General features: G+C 40.0%; 1 protein-coding gene across 8 annotated transcripts in view; it reads left to right on the forward strand.

Moving 5' to 3' along the window:
• Positions 1–21,645, forward strand: part of AKAP6 (A-kinase anchoring protein 6) — a 461,784-nt gene that overhangs the window by 183,582 nt on the left and 256,557 nt on the right. For all 8 annotated transcript variants that reach the window (XM_019754535.2, XM_019754539.2, XM_074328129.1 and 5 more), the window contains 2 exons: positions 4,477–4,728; positions 12,164–13,930. In XM_019754535.2, coding sequence (XP_019610094.2) covers positions 4,477–4,728; positions 12,164–13,930 — 2,019 coding nt within the window. The remainder of the gene's footprint in view (positions 1–4,476; positions 4,729–12,163; positions 13,931–21,645) is intronic.

Raw genomic sequence — 21,645 nt, forward strand, 5'->3', positions numbered from 1 at the left:
CTGAACGTTTTTCATGTGATTATCTGCCATCATTATATTCACTTAGACTCCTCTGTTCAAGTCTTTGGCCTGATTTATAACTGGGCGGGTTGTTTTCTTGCTGTTGAGTTTTGAGAGTTCTTCATTCTGGACATAAATCCTTTGTTAGGTACGTGATTTGCAAATATGATTTCCTAGTCTTTAGCTTGTTTTTCCTTTTCTAAAAATCTTTCACTGAGAAAAAGTTTTATATTTTGAGGAAATCAATTTTTTTTCTTTTTCTTTTACGAATTGTGTGTAATATCCCATGCCTAAGAAATTGGTGCCAGACTCCAGGTCCATAGTTATGGAGACCATGTGGATGCTGGCGACTCCCTGGAATGCTCTTTTTCTCTGCCTCATCCTCCCAGTTGTCTCCTTGAAGACCCAAACTTTACTTCCTTAGAAAAGCGTTTTTGCCCTTTTCCTCTTTGCCCCCATGGGCAGTTATTTCCTCTCCATCTGTGTACCCTCTGTGAACATTTATCTTCCTGACTATAATTTTTGTTTCCATGCCCCTGCCCACCAGTCAGGGAACTCCAGGGGGGCAGCCCTGGATTTATACACCTTTGTTTACTACAGCAGAAGTATTAGTGCATAGCGGGTACTCAACACATTTGCTAAGGAGAGTAACTAATTTCTAAAGACATTATCCTTCTGTCCTTAATAATTATGGATTGGGCTGGGGACAAGTTGAATATCTATAAAGATGTTACTGCTCGAAGGACATTTAAAAACTGTCCTCAGTTAACAATTAAAAGTTTGCTAGTTTTTGAGACATCTCTTGATTTAGTCATCTAAATGAGCTTGCTGGAGAACATTTTTTCTCAGAAGATAAATAAATAAGGGAACGAATGAAATCCATGGAGGATCATGGGAGATTTTAAGTAGCTACATCAATTAATACCAGTGGATGATATTGAAAAATAAAACTACACATTTTTGTCAACTAAAATTATTTTGTTGTTGTTCACTGTCAGTCTGTTAAAGCAAGATCCACATCATCAAAATTCTTGAGTGTCCACCTTACTGATAGCCACTAATTATTTAAGAGGTCCTAGGGAACCAGCCCTCTCATTGGGGAGAATATTCACATACTGGAATGAACAAATCTTCTGGGAATGAATCTACCTTCTGATGATGACAATAAAACCTTCGTAAATTACATGAAATAGCATCCCATTGCCAAGTAATATTGTTCTTCAGAAGTTAGATGTATTAGCTTTCATTTGTCCGGAATAGGACAAGATAATGGGGCTAAGGCTCCAGGCAAGCTTCTGAAGGTTAACAGAGTTTGTCTTGGTATCCTTGGCTGCCTCTCTCTCTCCATCTGTCTTTCCTCTACCTCTGCATTCTCAGAGTCCCTCAGCTCTCTGTTCCTGGACATGGCTTATAAGGGACGGGAGCCGCTGTAAGGGTAATAGTCTGAAACTGGGGTCCTAAGAGTGAGAGAAGTCCAGACTGGTGGGTGTATCCATGGTTGCATTGTCTCAGGTGAGGCCTATGTGAAAAGTGGGAATCAAGAGAGGAATCTTAAGGTCAGAGAAGAAAGGTCTAGCCGAGGGGCTGGAACTGATAGGAATATGGGCCACTATTAGGTGTGAGGGGGAAAGATAGCATTAATTTCAGACCAATGCTATGAAAGGTAAGTTTCCAGGAATAACTTGCTTAATAGAAAACAGACTGGTGGGCCTAACCATCTCTCCCACTGATGCTGGAAAGGGTTGCATGACTGTTACTCATTCAATCTTCAACACCCTCATCCCTGTCTTGACTTACCTCCACTATCAATACTCAGTTTTCTGCCTACCGACACCCTCACCTCTATCAAAATAGGAAAGAATATGAAATCAAACATTGACATTTGTTAGGCGATTATACCTCACTATGAATTTTAGTCACTATATCAGCTTAGCCAGTCATTGCCGTATTTTGTGTTTTAAAATCTCTAATTGTGGAATGAAAGATTTTATGTCCTGTTAATACTCTTAGTAAGCAAGCAGATAGGGAAAACTATTTTTGCTTATAGATCCTTAGGAGACCATATATATATCTATATATCTATATATCTATATAGATATATAGATATATAGATATATATAGATATATAGATAGATATATAGATATATAGATATATAGATATATAGATATATATCCAGTCCTGAAGCGATTGTTTATTTCTGCAGTCTTAAAAATTTGTGAAGCTCTTCTGAAATGACTGCTTTTTTACCAAGTAGTACTGCAGTGCTCAAAATTTGTTATACTTCAGTTCAGCCATGTGAGCTGAGTCCAGGCTCCAGTTCTGTCTGCTCAAGTCACATGTCCAGTGGAGGCTGAATGTGCATCAGTGGGCTTGAGTCCAGCCGCCTCCTCCATGCTTCCCCTTCACCTTGTTAGTCTCCTGCCTATAGGGCGTCCAACAAGCCAGACCTCTCAGAGCCTTTTAATTACAGGCAATCTTGACCCATGAGCTGGCTCTGACTCAATTCCTACATCCATCATGAAGAAGCTAAATGTGTAAGAGGAGCAGATGGCTTGTGCTTTGGCATGACATATTCATGGTACCAAGGCGATCTATAGCCTTCTGTAGGCACCTACTAGGAAAGGAGGGAGTTAGCATGAGGGCAAAAGAGTCATGATCAGAAAGAGGCAAAGAAGCACTGAGGCCTGCCCTCCTCCCATCAGCCCCCTACTGGCCCTCCTCTTCCCACCCCCTCCCCGCAATCTCTCAGGTCAGAGCTGAGGTAAGGAACAACCTCTCTTGGGAGGGCAACAGGGAAAGTCAGATCCTTGGGCAGAGTCAGGTTTGGGTAAGACTAGGAGGTAGATAATGTAATTATTCACAGAATTCTTCTGTGACAACATTAAGGGGTGTTTTTACAATGGAATGGAGATATTAGCTGGGAAAGGACAGAGAATTTGGCAGTGGTCAGCAGTGGGAGGAAGGGAGTTTCCCAAGGCAACACAGTACTACGCAGAAGTGAGCTTACTAAGAGGGCACAGGATGCAGGGCATTTGCTTTGGGGCAGTGGTTGAGGTCTCAGGAGTAAGAGGTGTGGGGGACACATGGTGTGGCTGCTCCCAGCATGCATTAGCTGATACCCCAGGCAGTATGGGACACCTGATGGTAGCAGTCAGAGGCTTGTTTTTTGTGCTGAAGGCCAGCGAAGACTAGCTGATCTGGCTGTGATTGGTTCCCATGTACTGGTTTATAGAGTAATATAATCTTTGCCCCAAATCTTTTTTGGACTGCATGTGCTCAATGGGCCACGTTTCTAAGAGCTTTTCCTGATTAGGACTCCAAAGTCTGTTTAGTTTAAACTTTTCATCTGTTTCACGTTACTATCACCAATCTGTATCACTATCACCAGTTGGTTCTTGGGGTTCAAGAACTAATATTAGAGCATTTATTGGAGTTGTGCAATCATTATTATTTAAAATTCAGAACAACTTTCCATCATTCTTCCATAGATATTTTTTTCTGGCCTATTTTCACATATCGTTAAATACAAGTTATGTTTTAGTTTTTCTTTAAAAGCAAGTAATTTTCCAACATAGAATGACTGTTTTGATACTCATGATAGGACTCAGAACTCAAATGCTCTCTTAAAAATGTTGGCCTTACCAAAAAGCATAAATAGAAGCCCCATTTAAAAAAAAATCACTAAAAATGCATAACTGAGCACTTTTGGCTGACATCTATATCCACTTTGGTGCTTAATGGCCTTGAACTGCTCAAGTAAACACTACCCATTTCATGTTGCTGGCTTCTGACAGCTCAGTGGCAATTTGGGAACTTGTAAGGACAAGCGACATCAGATACCAAATCTGCCTACTTAATAGCATGTGTGTGGGAGATTGAAACTTTCATTTAGTAATGTTTCTATTTGACTTGTCCAGATCTTAAAAACAAAACAAAACGAAGAAAATTGTATTTTGTCTTTCTTCATGCTTCGGTTTTCTCTGGCTTTCCTTCTTAAGAGTGATTCTGCTTACAACGTGTGGACTGAAATTTAGATATCCATTAGGAATTTCAGGATTAAATTGTGTCCCTGTAGGAATATGACAATTGTTCCTTCCATCGAAGACCCCATGGTTCACTGAGAGTGGCTGGGAGTTCCTGTGAAACACACATGCCTGCCAATCTTTCTTTATGCTAGGTGTCTGGACGATGCTTCTGTCCTGAAATATTGCATGCTTGGTGGAGCTCACCACTAGCAAAGAGAATAGTTGTGGTTTAGAAAATGATCAACTTGCTGTATGCACCAAAAGCCCAGTGCCCAGGAATACGGCCTTCAACTGTATTTCTGAACCAAAACTAGCAGGTGCTTCCCTCACCTGTTGGCCCCGATGAGTGGTGCCAGGTAAAGTTGACTTTTCTTTACTGCTGCCTCCCTAGCATGAGGCATAGTAGTCATATTTTTTCTTTTTTCTTTTTTCTTTTTTTTTTAACTGCAGGACATTTGCGAAGATATTTCTGATCATGTTGAGCAAATCCATGCCCTCCTTGAGACTGAATTCTCCCTGAAGCTGCTGTCCTACTCCGTCAATGTGATTGTGGACATCCACGCGGTGCAGCTCCTCTGGCACCAGCTCCGAGTCTCGGTGCTGGTTCTGCGGGAGCGCATTCTGCAGGGTCTGCAGGACGCCAATGGCAACTACACCAGGCAGACAGACATTCTGCAAGCTTTCTCCGAAGAGACAAAGGAGGTGGGTATTTGTTTTGAAGCCAAATAATGCATTGTCCAGTGTGACCATTGGAGAATCTTTTCAGTTCATAGAGGTGGGATAGGAATTCTTTGCAGGTACATAAGCAGGTCGTGAGCCAGGCTTTGAATCCGGATATAGTGACCAGAGGCTGGGGCACTTGTAATGTGAATGAAGCGTTAGACTAGCGTTAACTCATACCTGATAGTTTGCACAGATAACACCCATAGTTGGCACTCACCTGGCTCCCTGTTCCCCGATTCATTTATAAATATTTATTGAGCACTTACTTTGTGCCAGGCACTAGGTGCTAAGAATATAATAGTGATCAAAAAATGGTCTTTGCCCTCAAGCAGTTTAGAGTCCCATGGGGGGGTGGAGGCAAGTGGACAGACATTAAGGCCAGAGTATGACAAGTCTATGATGTCACTGGAGGACAGAGAAGGGACACCTGGTTTACACAGGAAGCCTTTCCAGAAGAAGTGAGTGTAACCTGCACCTAAAGGAAAAGCAGGATGAGACTGGTGAATGGAGGGAGAAAATATCCTAGTCAGAGGAAATGGCATGTTCAAAGGTCCAGAGGTAAGACAGAAAATGACAGGTTCAAAGAGCTACAGATAGGACTGGAGGAAAAAGTTCAAGGAACCAGGAAGTAGGATTTGAACTAATAGGTAAGCAGAGGTCAGATCATGAAGATGCAAAGCCATATTAGAAAGCTGTATTAAGAAAACTGGACTTTATTCTGAGGACAGCAGAAGAGTTCAGGGAATTGACATGGTTCGATTTATGCTTCAGAAAAATCAATGTGGACGTAGTGAGCCAAATAGAGTTTAGAATTTTACATAACCAATATATTTATATTTTGGTACCCATACTAAGTGCAGTTTAAAGAATTTGTTGTTTCTGCTCTTGATACATGGCTTAAGAATGACCACTGTTTACCAGAGGGTAAGGGGGGTGGGGGTGGGGGGGTGGGAGATGAGCGTAAGGGGGATCAAATATATGGTGATGGAAGGAGAACTGACTCTGGGTGGTGAACACACAATGGGATTTATAGATGATGTAATACAGAATTGTACACCTGAAATCTATGTAATTTTACTAACAATTGTCACCCCAATAAATTAAAAAAAAAAAAAAAAAGAATGACCACTGTAAATTGAAATCCAAATGAACTCTCCTATTCCCAAATAAAACGGACATACATTTATAGAACGAAGTATTGTGCTAGCTGAGCAGGTGCTGTGTGTATGTGTGTGTCCAGGCATGTGTGTGTACATAGATAAAGTAGGTAGATATATACATACATGTATACCACATATAGATACATAGAGTGTGTGTGTATGAGAATAGTCCCTTAGCTCTTGACACCCAGTTTAGTGCCCCACTGTGGGTTTTGTGAAAAAATATATATACAAGTTTATAAGTCACTTATATAAGATTAAAAGCGCTTATAATGAGCATTGCATAAGTCATTAATTTATTGATATATTAATGTTTCAGTGGGTCCAACATCATTAACAACACAAATCTGTGCCTATTCTCATAAATGATTTAATACTTGTTGATTATTGTTTTCATATCAATGAAGCTCTTGCTGTGGCAAATTTCCTGGAGGCCCTCGAAGGTTATGGGAATTGAAATATACTAGGCTCGCTTCTAACATTAAGTCATGGTCTTTGTTTGCATTCAGCTTTCCCTGTGATTGTGGCAGTGAGGGAGGTAATACAGACTGTGGTAGAGTCCTTGTTTAATCATAAGATGAATATGAATGTCAGTCCCTGGATGCCATCCCTCCCAGGTAGGATTCCTCGAGGGTCCTTGGTTGGAACTCTTGCAATTATGAGAGACTACAAGGAACCCCAAACTGGCCAACTCTGCCCCGAATCCAGTACCCATGAGGTGTATGATAGTGAGGTGGAGATCAGAGACAGAGAAGGTTTGTCTAAACTCTGAAGAGATCTTTCTTTACAGGTCTACCTGGCATCCCCAGTCTGTATATTCCTTTTTTGTTCTTCCCATGTGTTCTGCTGGCTCTGCCCAAAGTCCAGTATTGACCAGTCATCCGATCAGTCCACTTTCTGCTACTAGAGGGGGCATTAGAAATCACTGAGTCAAACCAGTTGATTTTTACATGTTTATTCATTCATTCAATAAACATTTACTCATCACCAACTCTTTGTTGTGGAGCTGGGGATATAGAAGTGCTCTCGGGTTTATTGTTATCACTATTATTGTTTGGTGGAATACGTTCATCATGCACTTATTTGAATTAGTATCATTCATGAAGTGGAAGCCCAAGAAATAATGAAAAGCCGCCGAAGCTAAATTATTGGTCCAGGCCACTGTTTTCATAGATATGTTGGAGTTTTTATTAAGTAGTATCCATTAGAGTTCTCGCAGTTTTCCATTAGGTGAGCTCAACAATTATCTACTGATTTTACTGGAAGCAATTTCATGCGTTTTCATGTTTGAAGTCAGTTATTAGTCTTGTCATAAAGATACAACATGTTGAATGAGGGGTAAAAGGAGAGTGGAATCTTAGCCATCTGCTTTGTGGATATTTTTCTATGAATTGAAGTTCTGTTTCCATTACTTCAAGAAGGACTTCTTGAAGCTACGGATTCCTGATCTATTTTTGTGTGTGTTCCTACTGGGACTCCATGAGAACATTTCCAAGACTGCTTAGTTTTATTTGTTTCTGGATTTTTAGAAAACAGGAAGGAAATTAAGATAAAGTTCTTTGGCTTTATCAGAATAAATTCAGCTGTGAAAGACTGATGAGGGAAATAGCATAAAACACGCTGATAAACTCGAATAGTAGAAGTCCTTCCAATAAAGGTGAGTTCATTTTTCTCTTTTCAGAGGTTAGTTGAGTTTCCGAGCCACCTTAAAGAATAACTTTGAAAGTTGAGAAAGTGGCAAGTTTTCTCTCTCTTCCTGTTCTTGCAAAAACAAAATGTATGGGTTTTATTCTTTTATTTAAATATAAGACCATATCTTATAAGCAAATTGGCAAACACCTTACTAAAACAAAACCAACTGAGCAAATAAAAACACTTTAGGGCAGAGTTCGACATTACGTAAAAAACGTGTAATGCTGAAACTTTCTGTATTTCAGATATAATAGTATATTTATTGTTTTATTTATTTAAGAGGATAAGGGGTATTAAAATAATTCAAGTTTATAGATGGAAAAAACTGAATTTAATAGAGGCTAAGTGAATGCTTTATAGGTAAATAAGGACATACATCTAGGATAATTAGATAAAACAAAACCAGCTCTTAACTGATCTCTGTTGTAATAATTATTTCTTCCCTTTCTCTCTTCCTCCTTCCCTCCTTCCTCTCCTGCTTTTCTTTCTACCTTTCCTAAATATTTATTGCTTTCCAACTATGTAGAAGGCACTAGGCATTCAAAGAAGAATAACACGTTAGGAATCACCTTCAAAATTTTGTTAGCTCCTCAAACAGTTTGAGGAGATGGGCAGGCAAGTGCTATTATCCCTATTTTACAGAGGATTTTATTGTATCCACCTTATAGATACCAGGACTGAGGTTGAGAGAGGTAAAGTCACACAGGTAGTGATAAATATTAATCATATTAGCACAGTAGCAAACATTGATGAGGAACTAACCTACCCACCTGAGACTTTATTACTTACATGCATTAGAAAACTATCTGGGACATCAGTCCAGAAGAAAGCAATGGGAGTAAATATATTAATATTACTAAGCAATATTTTAAGAAATAAAAGTCATTATTCATTCACTCTGAGAAGAACTTTCTTTTTTTAAAGTTGCCTCTGCATGTTGACATCTGTAAAAATACTTTTGAAGAATGCTTTTCAATAACCAACTGGGTTTAAAAAAAATATTTGGATAGATGCTTGTCACTTGGTCTTTCAGATATGAAATGGATATGCCATGTGCTGTTTTTCGTTTTGTTTTTCAGGATGGGATTTTTTTTTCACATCAAAAAATGCAGTATGAACTAAAAATAGTTACCCTGGAGTAATAATCAGCATGCACAGAAATACTTGGCCTGGTTGGGAACAGGATGGGAGAAAGTTCCCTTTGGAGCATTAAGTGTTTTTGAGGATGATATTTTCTTTTCCAAACAAAGGACTGGCTAGGGAAGGGATCTTCAGGGGAAGACTTAGGAGGAGGCAGCCATACCTTATCTGAGATGTAGTCACATGCTGTTGATTCAGCTAACATCATTTATCGAGTGCCTGTTAGTTTTGAGCAAGATGGTATCCCTGGTCTCAAATTTCTTTTTCTCTACCCATTATAGAAACACTTTTCCTTAATGCCTCTTTAACACCACTCAGGTAGCTGTAGTTCTGTCCCTTTATGATAAATATGATAGAAAATGCAAATTTCAACTAGTTAGTAATGTAAGTACCAACTTACGGGACAGCTTTGGAACTTAACCATCACTTATAATGCTGTTTTTGTAAAGGAGTAAGTTCTGAGGACTAAATGACCAAATTGAAAAAAAAAAAAAGGGTTTTTTTTTTTTTTAAAAAGTACAACCTGCTTTTAAATTGGAATTTCCACCTTTACTCTCTTAAAAATTATGTAAAGTGTGACTGTTATTTGGCTAGCTAATTCCTTGATATTTTTGTCTTCTTACTTTATTATTTAAAAAGCCTCATCTAAGTATGAATTTAAAAGCCACACAATTCCATTTAGATCACTTTGGCAGTTAATTTTTTTTTTTTTAGGGATTTTTTTTTTAATACAGTGACTGAGTATAATTTTTTTTTAATTTTATTTTATTAAATTTATTGGGGTGACAATTGTTAGTAAAATTACATAGATTTCAGGTGTACAATTCTGTATTACATCATCTATAAATCCCATGGCAGTTAATATTGTTTTCTCACTTTGTACAGTATAATTTAGCATAGGGATGCCTCTCATTTTGATAAAAATTTCTCCCTAAATATCCTTGAATAATAAAAATAATATCATAAGTGAACATTCGTTGAACACCTATCCATGTACCAGAGTCTTACGTATATTATCTCCTTTACGCCTCAGAACAGGCCTATGGCATGGCTTATCATTTCCTTTTGACAGATTGAAGAAATAGGGCTTAGTGACCTCAAACTACTGAGTCATGGTCACGTGGCTAATTGGTGTTAGAACTAGAATTTGACTCTGAAGCTTGGGGCTTTTAATCACTGCAGTCAACTAAAACTACATAATCAAAAGACGAACTTACCAGAAGGCATAGAGCTACATTCTAAAATGTCATCATTCGTTTGTTTATTCAACAGATGTGTCTTTGAGTGCTTAGGTCACTGTGCTAAGCGTTGCAGGTATCCTGGTGAATCACCCATTTGCTATGTGATTGATAGTCTTGGGATGCATGCAAACTAGTGGGAGAAACAAGTTAGCCAAATAATTACAATAATATTTACTTAAAGATTGAGATAAATGCTTAAAGGAAAAACAATATAGTTTTACAAGAAATACAGCTTATAAGAAACTGTTGTAACTTAGGTGGGGATTTGGAACTTTAAAGAAGTGAAACTTGATCTGAGGTTTGAGGGGCAAGAGTCCATAGTTAAGGGGTATTATAGGGGGGAAACTTTCCTGATAGAGGAAATAAAGGAAATGAGGCAGAAGGAACACTGTGTTTAAAAACTGAAAGGAGGACACTCACAGCCAGGGAGGGGAATGGAGAGCAGCTTGAGAGAAGCCTCTTCATGTTTTTCCTTGGGAGGGTTTGGGTTTTTAACCTAGCAGCAGGAGACTAATAAAGGACTTTAAGCAGAGAATTAATAGTAACAGATTTGCAAAGGTTACTCTATGGCAATTGGAGAAAAAACTGGAGGAGGGAGGATGTCAGTTTAAAATAATATGCAGTGAATGAGAGACAACTACGGTGCAGAGGTCAGAGTGTTGACTGTGGGTCAGATGGCCTCTGTTTAAGCCTAGGTTGGCCCTTATATGAGAGGCCATTTGCTAGTTAATCACCTGCTTTTGGCTCAAGTGCTGCTTATGTAACACAGGGACAATAGTACAGACCCCACTCCAGAAGAAAGTTTTGGAGAGGATTAAATGAAAAAGTAGTAATCGACCATCCCTATTTATAGATGAGGAAACTGGGGCTTAGAGCTGTGAAATGAGGCTTTTCATCTTTGTTATTAATCTGGATGTTTGGAGTAAGAATGAAGGGAGTAGGAGACAAAGACAAGGTAAAGGTCTAAAGGAAGAGAACCTTCTAAAAACAAAACAAACAAATGAACGAAATATCTAATGTAAGGTCCTGGAGAGGCTGGAGCTTAGAATAACCTGGTTGAAAGGACACAGGGTCCAGCAGCTCCATGAAATCCAGTTTCAGTTTGGTCGCCCCTTCCCTCCTCCAGGAGAACAGAAGTCTGGGAATGGAATGTTTCAGTTTCCTTCCTTTATCTCTTAGAGGGCTAGGTTACACCAGGCTGTCCTAAAGCCTGACAAGCATAATAGGATTCCAGGGACACTTCTGTCCCAAACAAATCACCAATCAAAAATCTCCCCATGTGTTGTGTGATATCAGAAACTGCCTTAGGAATGAGACAAAAATCCTTAGTCACATAATTAAAGGTCAGAAAATTAAAAATACTTGTAATACTGTTTTTTAGTATAGCGGAGGTTCAAATGAGCCTACCTTGAATTATGAATAACAGGGAGGTGGGCACTTGGTGTCTAACACACACCAGTGGGAACCGGGGAGAGTGGGGGTGAGGGGGTAGGGAGACAAATGCATGCATAGGGAGTGAATGGGAGCTAAGATGATAAAATTTTGATGCTCATGAATTTTCTCCAGGATTTCCTGTGTGTACCTTTAAAAAGAATGGGGACAAAAGGAAGCTGATTTTGAACTGTTTTTATGTATACAAATTCAGGAGTTCACCTTCCCGTGATATGTGGATATGTATTTAACATGATAGACTCAGTACAGTTCATTACTCCAGTTTAAAAATATTTATTGAGCACCTACTATGAATTAGCCACTGTGATAGGTGAAGGAGTGATAGCAGTAAGCAAAAGAGACATTCATGGAGAGTTTACTTTTAAATTACTTTGTTCCCAGAAATTTTATTATTAAAGGCATCACTTAAGAAATGCTTATTAAATGAACAATATACTATTTTAAGATAAAGCATTAAGGCAAGAAGATATTTTTGGCTTGACCTTGACATTCCTAGAAAGGCTTTATTCTCTAGATTAAAGAAAAATCCTTACGTATTTAAGAACAGGATACTATATAAAGCCCTATGGTAATTGATTAATAATATGCCATTCTGTATGTCAAACCAGAAGCAACTGAGACTGATGCATTTTTTACCTTTATAGTGGCTTCTACTGAGATTTCATGTGAATGGCAGTTGAGTGTCATTGATGTTCCATTTACTGAAACCATTGCCATTGTCTGTTTCAGGGCCGGCTTGATTCTCTGACAGAAGTGGATGACTCAGGACAGTTAACTATCAAATGCTCTCAAAATTACTTGTCTCTGGATTGTGGTATTACTGCTTTCGAACTGTCTGACTATAGTCCAAGTGAGGATTTGCTCGGTGGACTGGGTGACATGACCTCTAGCCAGGTCAAAACCAAGCCCTTTGACGCTTGGAGCTACAGTGAGATTGAAAAGGAGTTCCCTGAGCTTATCCGAAGTGTTGGGTTGCTTACGGTGGCTGCTGAGCCCATCCCTTCCAACTGCAGTGAAGCAGTTAGTGAAGAGGCATCTCAAATGTCTCTTTCAGCAGATGACAAAGGTGGATGTGAGGAAAACAATGCTTGCATAGTCGAGGAGCAACCAGGCTTAACGCAGGGGACGTCATCTTCAGTGGAAGCTCTGCCAGCTGCTGTTCAGTCTTCTTCCGAGACTGTGAAGCAAGAGTCCAATTCCTCCTCCCAACTTGGAGCCAAGAACCAACAGCCTCTTGCGTATGAAAATGCAACCCCCAAGCGGTCCATCCGAGATTGCTTTAATTATAACGAGGACTCTCCCACACAGCCCACATTGCCAAAAAGAGGGCTTTTCCTTAAAGAGGAAACTTTCAAGAATAATCTGAAAGGTGCTGATGGGAAGAAGCAGATGGTCGACCTCAAGCCTGAGATGAGCAGAAGCACTCCCTCACTGGTGGAGCCTCCTGACAGATCCAAGCTTTGCCTGGTGTTACAGTCTTCCTACCCCAGCAGCCCTTCCGCTGCCAGCCAGTCCTATGAGTGTTTGCACAAGATGGGGGTTGGGAATCTTGAAAACACAGTCAAAAGTCACATTAAAGAAATCTCCTCCAGCCTGGGAAGGCTTAACGACTGCCATAAAGAGAAACCTCGACTTAAAAAGCCACATAAGACCCTAGAAGAGGTGCCTCCGTGCCGAACACCTGAACGGGGGACTGGTTTAGGCAAACGGACTGAAAACACGAGCAGCTCAGCAGTGCCCAATGGAATTCTTCCTTGCACTTCCAAGGCCGTAGAGGGGCCAGACACAGATTCTGCTTCCACATCCTCACTTGAGCCGTGTAATCAGAGAAGTTGCAAGGCCAGATTACCCGTGCAGTCAGACACATCCAGTTCGATACCTTGTAGTCGAAGCAGCGAATCCACTGCTGGCTCAGACAATATGATGTCCCCGGGACCCCTTCTTTTAAAACACAAAAGCCAAAAAAGTTACTCCTCCTCTCCAAGTCACGTCACCAGGAACGGTCAGGTTGTGGAGGCCTGGTATGGCTCTGATGAGTACCTGGCACTGCCCTCTCACCTGAGGCAGACAGAAATACTAGCTTTGAAGCTGGAAAACTTAACAAAGCTTCTGCCTCAGAAACCCAGAGGAGAAATGATTCAGAATATTGATGACTGGGAACTGTCTGAAATGAATTCAGATTCTGAGATCTACCCAACGTACCATGTCAAGAAGAAGCATACGAGGCTCGGCAGGGTGTCGCCAAGCTCATCCAGTGACATAGCCTCTTCGCTGGGGGAGAGCATTGAATCTGGGCCCCTGAGTGACATACTTTCTGACGAGGAGCTGTGTATGCCTCTCTCTGGTGTGAAAAAATACATTGACCAGAAGTCAGAGAGAGCTCCATCCTCTGAGAAAAATGAGAGCCATTCCACCACGAAATCTGCTTTAATTCAGAAACTGATGCAAGATATTCAGCATCAAGACAACTATGAAGCCATCTGGGACAAAATAGAGGTAAGCTGATTTTCTTATCTTACATGATTCTTGGAAGTAGTGCTGGGAAAAGTTCCATCCCCCTCTTCCCCATTATAAAATGTGCTGGTATTTTTGGTAAACATGACTGATTCTCCAAAGAAAGAAAAGAAAAAGCACAACGATCCCTGTATTGTGACAGAGTGTGTATCGTTAGGAACTGCCCGTGTTAGTGCATTCACTTGATGTGCCCCTATGGGATATAGAATTCTCTGTTGATATTGCTCAAACCTAACATGGCTCCTGATAAGTGGCGGACCTCCTTGGCTGAAATACAAAGTAAAGTAGAACAGTAGCTGTGCACACACCAGTACCTCAGGAATATGTGAATGGAACATTCCAGTTACCCTCAGTGCTTTTTGTTCTAACCCCAGAATAGCCTCCACACCTCTGATGTTAACTTCCTGTGGAAATAGACCAGAGCGATGTTTCTAATTAGGGGAATCTTTGTTTTTCTTCAGTCGTCCTCCTCTTTGAGACCTCTGGCTAATAACCGTGCGGCCTATACTCTGTACCATCCATGGGCTCTGAGATGGGGAGTTGATATTTTGGGTAAATCTGTACTTTTAGAACGAATTATTAGATGGGGTGAAAACTTTGAGAACAGACATCAAAATTCTCAGGACTGAACTCCATTAGAGAAGATGTGATGTAAGACACTGGATAAAAGTATATAGTACTCCCCCCTTATCCACAGGGGGTACCTTCCAACATCCCCAAAGGATACGTGACACTGCGGATAGCACCAAAGCCATATACTATGCTTTTTCCTATACATACATACCTATGGTAAAGTTTAACTTATAAATTAAACACAGTAAGAGACTAACAACAATAACTAATAAAATAGAACAACTATAAGAGTATACTGTACCAAAAATTATGTGAACGTGGTCTCTCTCTCTCAAAATAATGTGATTGTAATCATCCCTTACTTGTGGTAAATGGCTGGTGTCACTTGTTTTGAGGGATCCCTTGCTGAAGATTTCGTCTAGGCTGGATGCTCTCTGGGGCCACACGCTGCCGTCACCTGGAATGTGTCTTCTGGTCATCTCTTCCACCCACAAATTAAATGCCTTTTCCATCTTAATTAAGCACTTTGCACGCATTGTGGCCCTAACTTTTTCAGTTTGAGGTGGGACAGCAAAACCAGCACAAATTTCTTTTTTCTTTCTGCACAATTTCATGGATAGAAGATTCATTCGTACTGTAGATCTTAGCAACCCAAACACCTGACGTTTCCCCTCTTTTATGAATTATGTTGAAAACGTTCACCTTTTAACTTAGAGGAAGCACTTTACGCCTTCTCTTTGGCGTATCCAAATTGCCAGCATCACTCCTCTTGTGCTTTGGGGCCATTGTTAAGTAACATGAGGGTGACTTGAACACAAGCCCTGTGACACCAAAACTGAGACGGTCGCTCTGGTAACCCAGGTGGCTACTAAGTGACTGCCCGGCCTCTTGTTGCTCGCAAAACAAGCAGAGTATGCCCCCAGGATTTTCAGTCCCCTCTGCCTGTGTCCTCTCCAAAATGTGCCTTCATTTTTAATTCCTTCACCTCTCCTGAGTCTTTGCTCATAACAACTTCTCGGAGAAGACTACCTTGACCACCTTTTAAAAGGTGTAATCTAATTTTCCTTTTTTTCCTACAGCTCTCAGCATAGTCTGTCATTTTATATAATTCTCATATTTGGTATGTTTATTGTTTTTTATTTGTCTCCCCTGCTAGAATGGTAGCTCCATGAGGGCAGGGATATTTATCTGTTTAGTTTGCTAATGAATCTCATGTACCTAGAATAGTACCTGGTACATAATAGATGCTCAGTCAAGACAAATGAATGAATGAATGAATGAATGCATCTCGATTTTAGGGCAGAGGAAACTGAGTTCAGAGAGATGAAATTTCCTAAGCTGCACAGCTAATAAGTCACAGAGCCAGACTTCAAGCCCCATCTCCTTTGCTCTTCCCACTAGATAAAGTCTTGAGAAGAGACAAATTCCCTGAGAGAATGAGGATGGATGGAGAAGTCAAGAAGGGTGACAAATGCGTTTCAATTTGTAGCTCAGTTATGAGGCAGGAATTAGGAAGAGGCCCAGCCGTGGGGAGCAGGAAGGGGCAGGGAGCGTTCTCAGGTGTAAGTAAATGAAAGGAGAAGAGATGTTTAGCAAGATGGATATTAACTCCATTCTTTGCAAAAGGGAGATCAAAAAGAATAAGGACAAAGGAAAAATCCAGCCTTTAGGTTTGTTTCAAAGAGTCAATGAGGACCTTAGAGAAAAAGGGACTTAATGAAAAAGTGGAGGTAGAAGTTATACTATAGATGATTAAGGAGTGAGAGAGAATCATTCCTTAACAGCTCAAGGAATTGAGTTGTGAAAGCAGTATATGAGACAAAGGATGATAGATGAAAGCGAAGTCAAATAACAGTTTCTTTTAAAAAATTAAAGCTTATTTGAAGGTAGGGTTTCCAGGCGGGAATTCCCACCAGTTCTCAGGATTTCTTTTCGCTTTCCTCTTCCCGAAGCCTGAGAAAAGTTGGTCAGGAAATCAGGAAAATCAGCTCCTTGAACCCCGTAATACCCACAATAGAAAATAAATGTACTACTCACAATGTATCTCTTAGACATTTTTCCTCTTTATCGCTAGGGTTTCTGGGCAGGAATTCCCACCCATTCTTGGGAATTTTCTTCTCTTTTCCATTCCCAAATCCTGAGAAAAGTTGGTTGGGAAATTGGGAAAATCAGCTCCTTGAACCCAGGTGGTTGGTAGTATCGGCTGTCACTTTGTGGAAACGATTCATCGTGGAGAACAGAAAACAGTTTATATCTCAGGATTCGGGAACGGGAAAGTGAAAAAAATTCCTGAGAACGGGCGGGAATTCCTGCCTGGAAACCCTATCTGAAGGCAGTAGCAAGAGAGCTTGAGGTGGCTGGAAAGAGTATATAAACGTGGCACACACCGAGACAAGAAAGGGGGCGTGGGGAGCTCCGTGAGATGGATTCTGGCTCGATACTAAGAGTTATAAAATACTGAAGAATCCATCCTGCGTCTGATTCCAACTCTACCAGATGAGCGGGGTGTGTTTCCTACTCTCATCACACCCTAGATTTTCCCCTCTCTTCTCTCTGGGTCACCCAGACCACAAGGCAGAAGGCACACAGAAGCCCACTACCAATGACAGGCTATGGGGCTGTGGCAGAGTCACTGGGATCACACGTTAGTGACGAGTGTGTTAGGTGCCTTTTCGGCTCCTTCCACTCTGCACTCCTCATATGTGTGTCTCCTTTAGCAGGCTGGTTTTGTGAATGTGAAAGGTTTCTTTTTAGTGCATATTTCCTATTTGTTAGGAAAATTAATTTCTTTGAGTAGATAATGTATTCACATGGTTTAAAAATCGTATGTTTAAAAATATCCAGTAAAAACTCTGTCCTATCCTTATTCTTCATCTTGTGTTCCCACCTCTCTCTAGGGGATCATTGTTGTTTTTAGTTCTTAGATTCTTTAAGAAGGTCTTTACACATATGCAAGCAAATGCAAACGTATTGATTAAGCAGTATTTTAAAACCCGGGAAAACAGTTGCAACCGATCCTTCTCCACAAATAAAAATGCCATCGTTAACTCTGTGAGTTCTAAAATGATGGTCCCTTTCCCAGTCTCCCTGTGGATGTTGAGAAGGCTTTGCTCAAAAGTGGCTGATTTCCTCAGACCCTTTTGTGTGGATTAAGTAATCAGAATCTCAGTTGTGAGTGCATACCTCCTACGAGACCTTCTCAAGACCTAAAATTGAAAGTGAAAAACTGAATCAAGCCATTGAACTAGACTAACTTGTTATGATATATTCAAAAAAATAAGTAGAACTGCCATATGACCCAGCAATTCCACTTCTGGGTTTTTACTCCCGCAAAACCCCAATACACTGATTCAAAAATACATATGTACCCCCATGTTCATTGCAACATTATTTACAATAGCGAAAATATGGAAGCAGCCTCAGGGCCCATCGATAGATGAATGGATAAAGAAGTGGTTACAGTGATTTTACCCAGCCATAAAAAAGAATGAATGCTTGCCATTTGTGACAACATGAATAGACCTAGAGGATATTATGTTAAGTGAATTAAGTCAGATGGAGAAAGACAGATACCATATGATGTCACTTATATATGGAATCTAAAAAACAAACAAACAAAACAGAAACAAACTCATAGATACAGAGAACAAACTTACGGTAGCCACATGAAATGGGGCTAGGAGGATGGGTAAAAGAGGGAAAGGGACTCAGATGTACAAATTGCCAGTTATAAAAACAGTCACGGGGATGTAAAATACAGCACAGGGAATATAGTCAATAATATGGTAATAACTATGTATCGTGCCAGGTGGATACTAGACTAGTTGGGGAATTTCATAAATTGTTTAAATGTCTAATGACTATGTTGTACATCTGAAACTAATATAATATTGTTTGTCAACTGTAATTAAAAAATTAAAAACTATTAATAGAATAAAAGTAATAAAGGGAAAGGAGAGCAGGACATATCTGGAGCAGATGGAATCAAAACAGAATGATGAAAAATTAACAGCATGATATCTGGATGTATGTGATACAAGTAGTAGGCGTTGGCAAAGTATAGCTCATGGACCAAATCTGGCCCAAATGCCTAATTTTTAAAATAATGTTTTACTGGGACATAGCTGTGGTCATCACCTATGACTGCTTTTTGCTGCAATGACAGAGTTGAGTGGTTGTAACAGAGACCAATGGCTTGCAAATTCCCAAATATTCACTACCTGGTCCATTATAGAAAATATGTGCTGGCCCCTGAGGTGGATAGTCACTGATGCCACATGAACAGCTGGATGATTCCTAATGGCAGCTGGCAGGATACAGTGCCGTGTGGTGCCACCTCAGTGAAGCGTTTCAGAAGATCTGTCCTTTGAGATATAGTGCCAGCTTCATTTCTCATATCCTGGGCTTCCTGCTCACCCTAAGTTCTCAAAACTCATCCTGGAAGACATGGCACTGTTCGGTTGAACTCATTGGTACCAAGTTGATGGATGCATGACATAGCTGATCCCTTTTTTCCCCAGAGATATAAATGTCTTTCAGTGCAAGATTCAGGCATCTCAGCTACAGTTCAGTGACCCAGCTGTTGTTAGCATTTTATCTCAGGGATATCTCTAACCCGATTGTAAAAACTTCTTTGGAGCCAGCTAAGGATGTCCTTGCACGTAAGTTATTTCAGATTCAGTGCAGCAAATACTTACTGTGTTTCCCCGAAAATAAGACCTAGCCAGACCATCAGCTCTAATGCGTCTTTTGGAGCAAAAATTAATATAAGACCCGGTCTTATTTTACTATAATATAAGACCCGGTCTTATATAAGTGATATAAGACCGGGTCTTATATTAATATTTGCTCTAAAAGATGCATTAGAGCTGATGGTCTGGCTAGGTCTTATTTTTGGGGCAACACGATAGCTAATTGCTTGCTCTGTAATGAGGCTATATAAAATTATATTCAAGTCTGTGCTAAGAGTACAAAGGCAGCTGCTGCCCAGACGTGGAGCTGGGAAAAAGTCAGTAACACCAGAACATGAATGCAGAAGAGGTGTTGTCCTAGGATGAACTTGGCACTGATTTCTGCATTTCTTTTTCCAAGAGGTAAAATGGTCCAGACAGGACCCATCCTGTCTTTTACCCTCATTTGGGCCGTATGTTGACATATCAATATACCACACTGATGGTGGCAGTCATTAAAGTAATATTGTGTTGTCCTGAGCTGTCTTTTCTTTTCCTTTTTTCATTGTTATTGTAAAAAACATGTAACATAAAATTTGCCGTCTTAACCATTTTTCAGCATACAGTTTAGTAGTGTTAACTATATTCACATCATTGCGAAATAGGGCTCCAGAACTTTTCATCTCGCAAATCTGAAACCATACCCATTAAACAACAACTGCCCTTTCCCTCTCTTCCCCAGTCCCTGGGAACCATTCTACTTTCTGTTTCTATGAATTTGACTACTGTAGATGCCTCGTCTAAGTAGAATCATATAGTGTTTGTCTTTTTGTGACTGGCTTATTTCACTTAGCATAATGTCCTCAAGGTTTATCCATGTTTAACCATATGACAAGATTTCCTTCCTCTTTGAGGGCTGAAAAATATATCCACTGTTTGAATGTACCACATTTTACTTATGCACTCATCTGTGGGTGTGTATTTGGCTTGCTTCCCCCTCTTGGCAATTGTGAATACTGCTGCAGTGAATATGGGTGTGCAAATTTCTCTTCGAGACCTCATTTTCAATTCTTCTGGGTGTATATCCAGAGGTGGAATTGCTGGATCATATGATAGTTCTATTATCAATTTTTTGAGAAAACTCTGTACTGTTTTCCATAGTGGTTGTTCCATTTTACAATCCCAACAACAGTATGCAAGTGTTCTAATTTCTCCACATCCTTGCCAACATTTGTTATTTTCTGTGTGTGTGTGTGTGTGTGTGTGTGTGTGTGTTTGATAGTAGCCCTCCTAATGGGTGTGAGGTGGTATCTCATTGTAGCTTTGATTTGCATTTTGCTGATGATTAATGATGCTGAGCATGTTTTCATACGCTTATTGGCCTTTTGTTTATCGTCTTGGAGAAATGTCTATTCAAATTCTTGGCCCCATTTATAATTGGGTTATTTGAGTTTTTGTTGTTGAGTCGTATGAGTTCTTTATATATTCTGGCTATTAACCCCTTATTATATGTATGATTTACAAATATTTTCTCCCATTCTGTATGTTGCCTTTTTTCACTCTGTTTATTGGGTCCTTTGAATCACAGAAATGTTTAAGTGGAACGATGTAGTCCCATTTGTCTATTTTTGATTTTGTTGCCCATGCTTTGGGTGTCATATCCAAGAAATCGTTGCCATGTCTGAAGTCATGAAGCTTTTCCTCTGTCTGCGTTTTCTTCTAGAAGTTTTATGTCTTAGGTTTACGTCTTTGAATTCACTTTCCTTTTGTCTCAGTGTGATTTGCTATTATGTTTTAAAGATCTCACCCCAGGCTTTCTTGTAGGATGGGACACAGTTTCGAGGCTAAAGCCAAGTCATCTTCTGGAATTTATCTTTAAAAAACAAACAAACAAACAAACAAACAAAGACATGGGAGTCACTCCTTTTTTAAAAAGTCCTGGCTATTCTTGACTTGATTTGTAATTTGAATAAGTCCCATTGAAAGACAGCTGTATCTTTCTTTATTCACCTCAGAGTAACTTATAATCAAGGTGTGCTATAAATTTAATTCTCAACTGCCTTTGATGTTTCTTTTATACCAGCCATGTACCAGTCTTCCTAATATTGGTGAAGTAGTAGTCCACTCCTTGGTGGTGACAATGATCTCTTAAGAACATCCTATCAGATAGGAAGCATTTTAAGGTCATCGGATTCCACGGTTCTTCACTGGCATTTCATTCTGTATGTACCTTTCCCTTATGCTCACCTTTTCCTTCAAGTGCTAGCCTTCCTCTTGTCTCTGAATTCGCTCCCTTTCTTGTATTTTCTCTCCCATTCCCTTTTTTGCTTTTCTTATGGACTATATAATTTTCACTCTCTGGCACCTATTTTCCTTTTAAACTCCACCCCCTTCCCCCCGCCACAGCCAAGAGTATCTTATATTTTCTCCCGCTAATATCATTCTAGAGAATCT

Source organism: Rhinolophus sinicus, linkage group LG03, assembly GCF_036562045.2.
Source record: "Rhinolophus sinicus isolate RSC01 linkage group LG03, ASM3656204v1, whole genome shotgun sequence".
Taxonomy (NCBI): domain Eukaryota; kingdom Metazoa; phylum Chordata; class Mammalia; order Chiroptera; family Rhinolophidae; genus Rhinolophus; species Rhinolophus sinicus.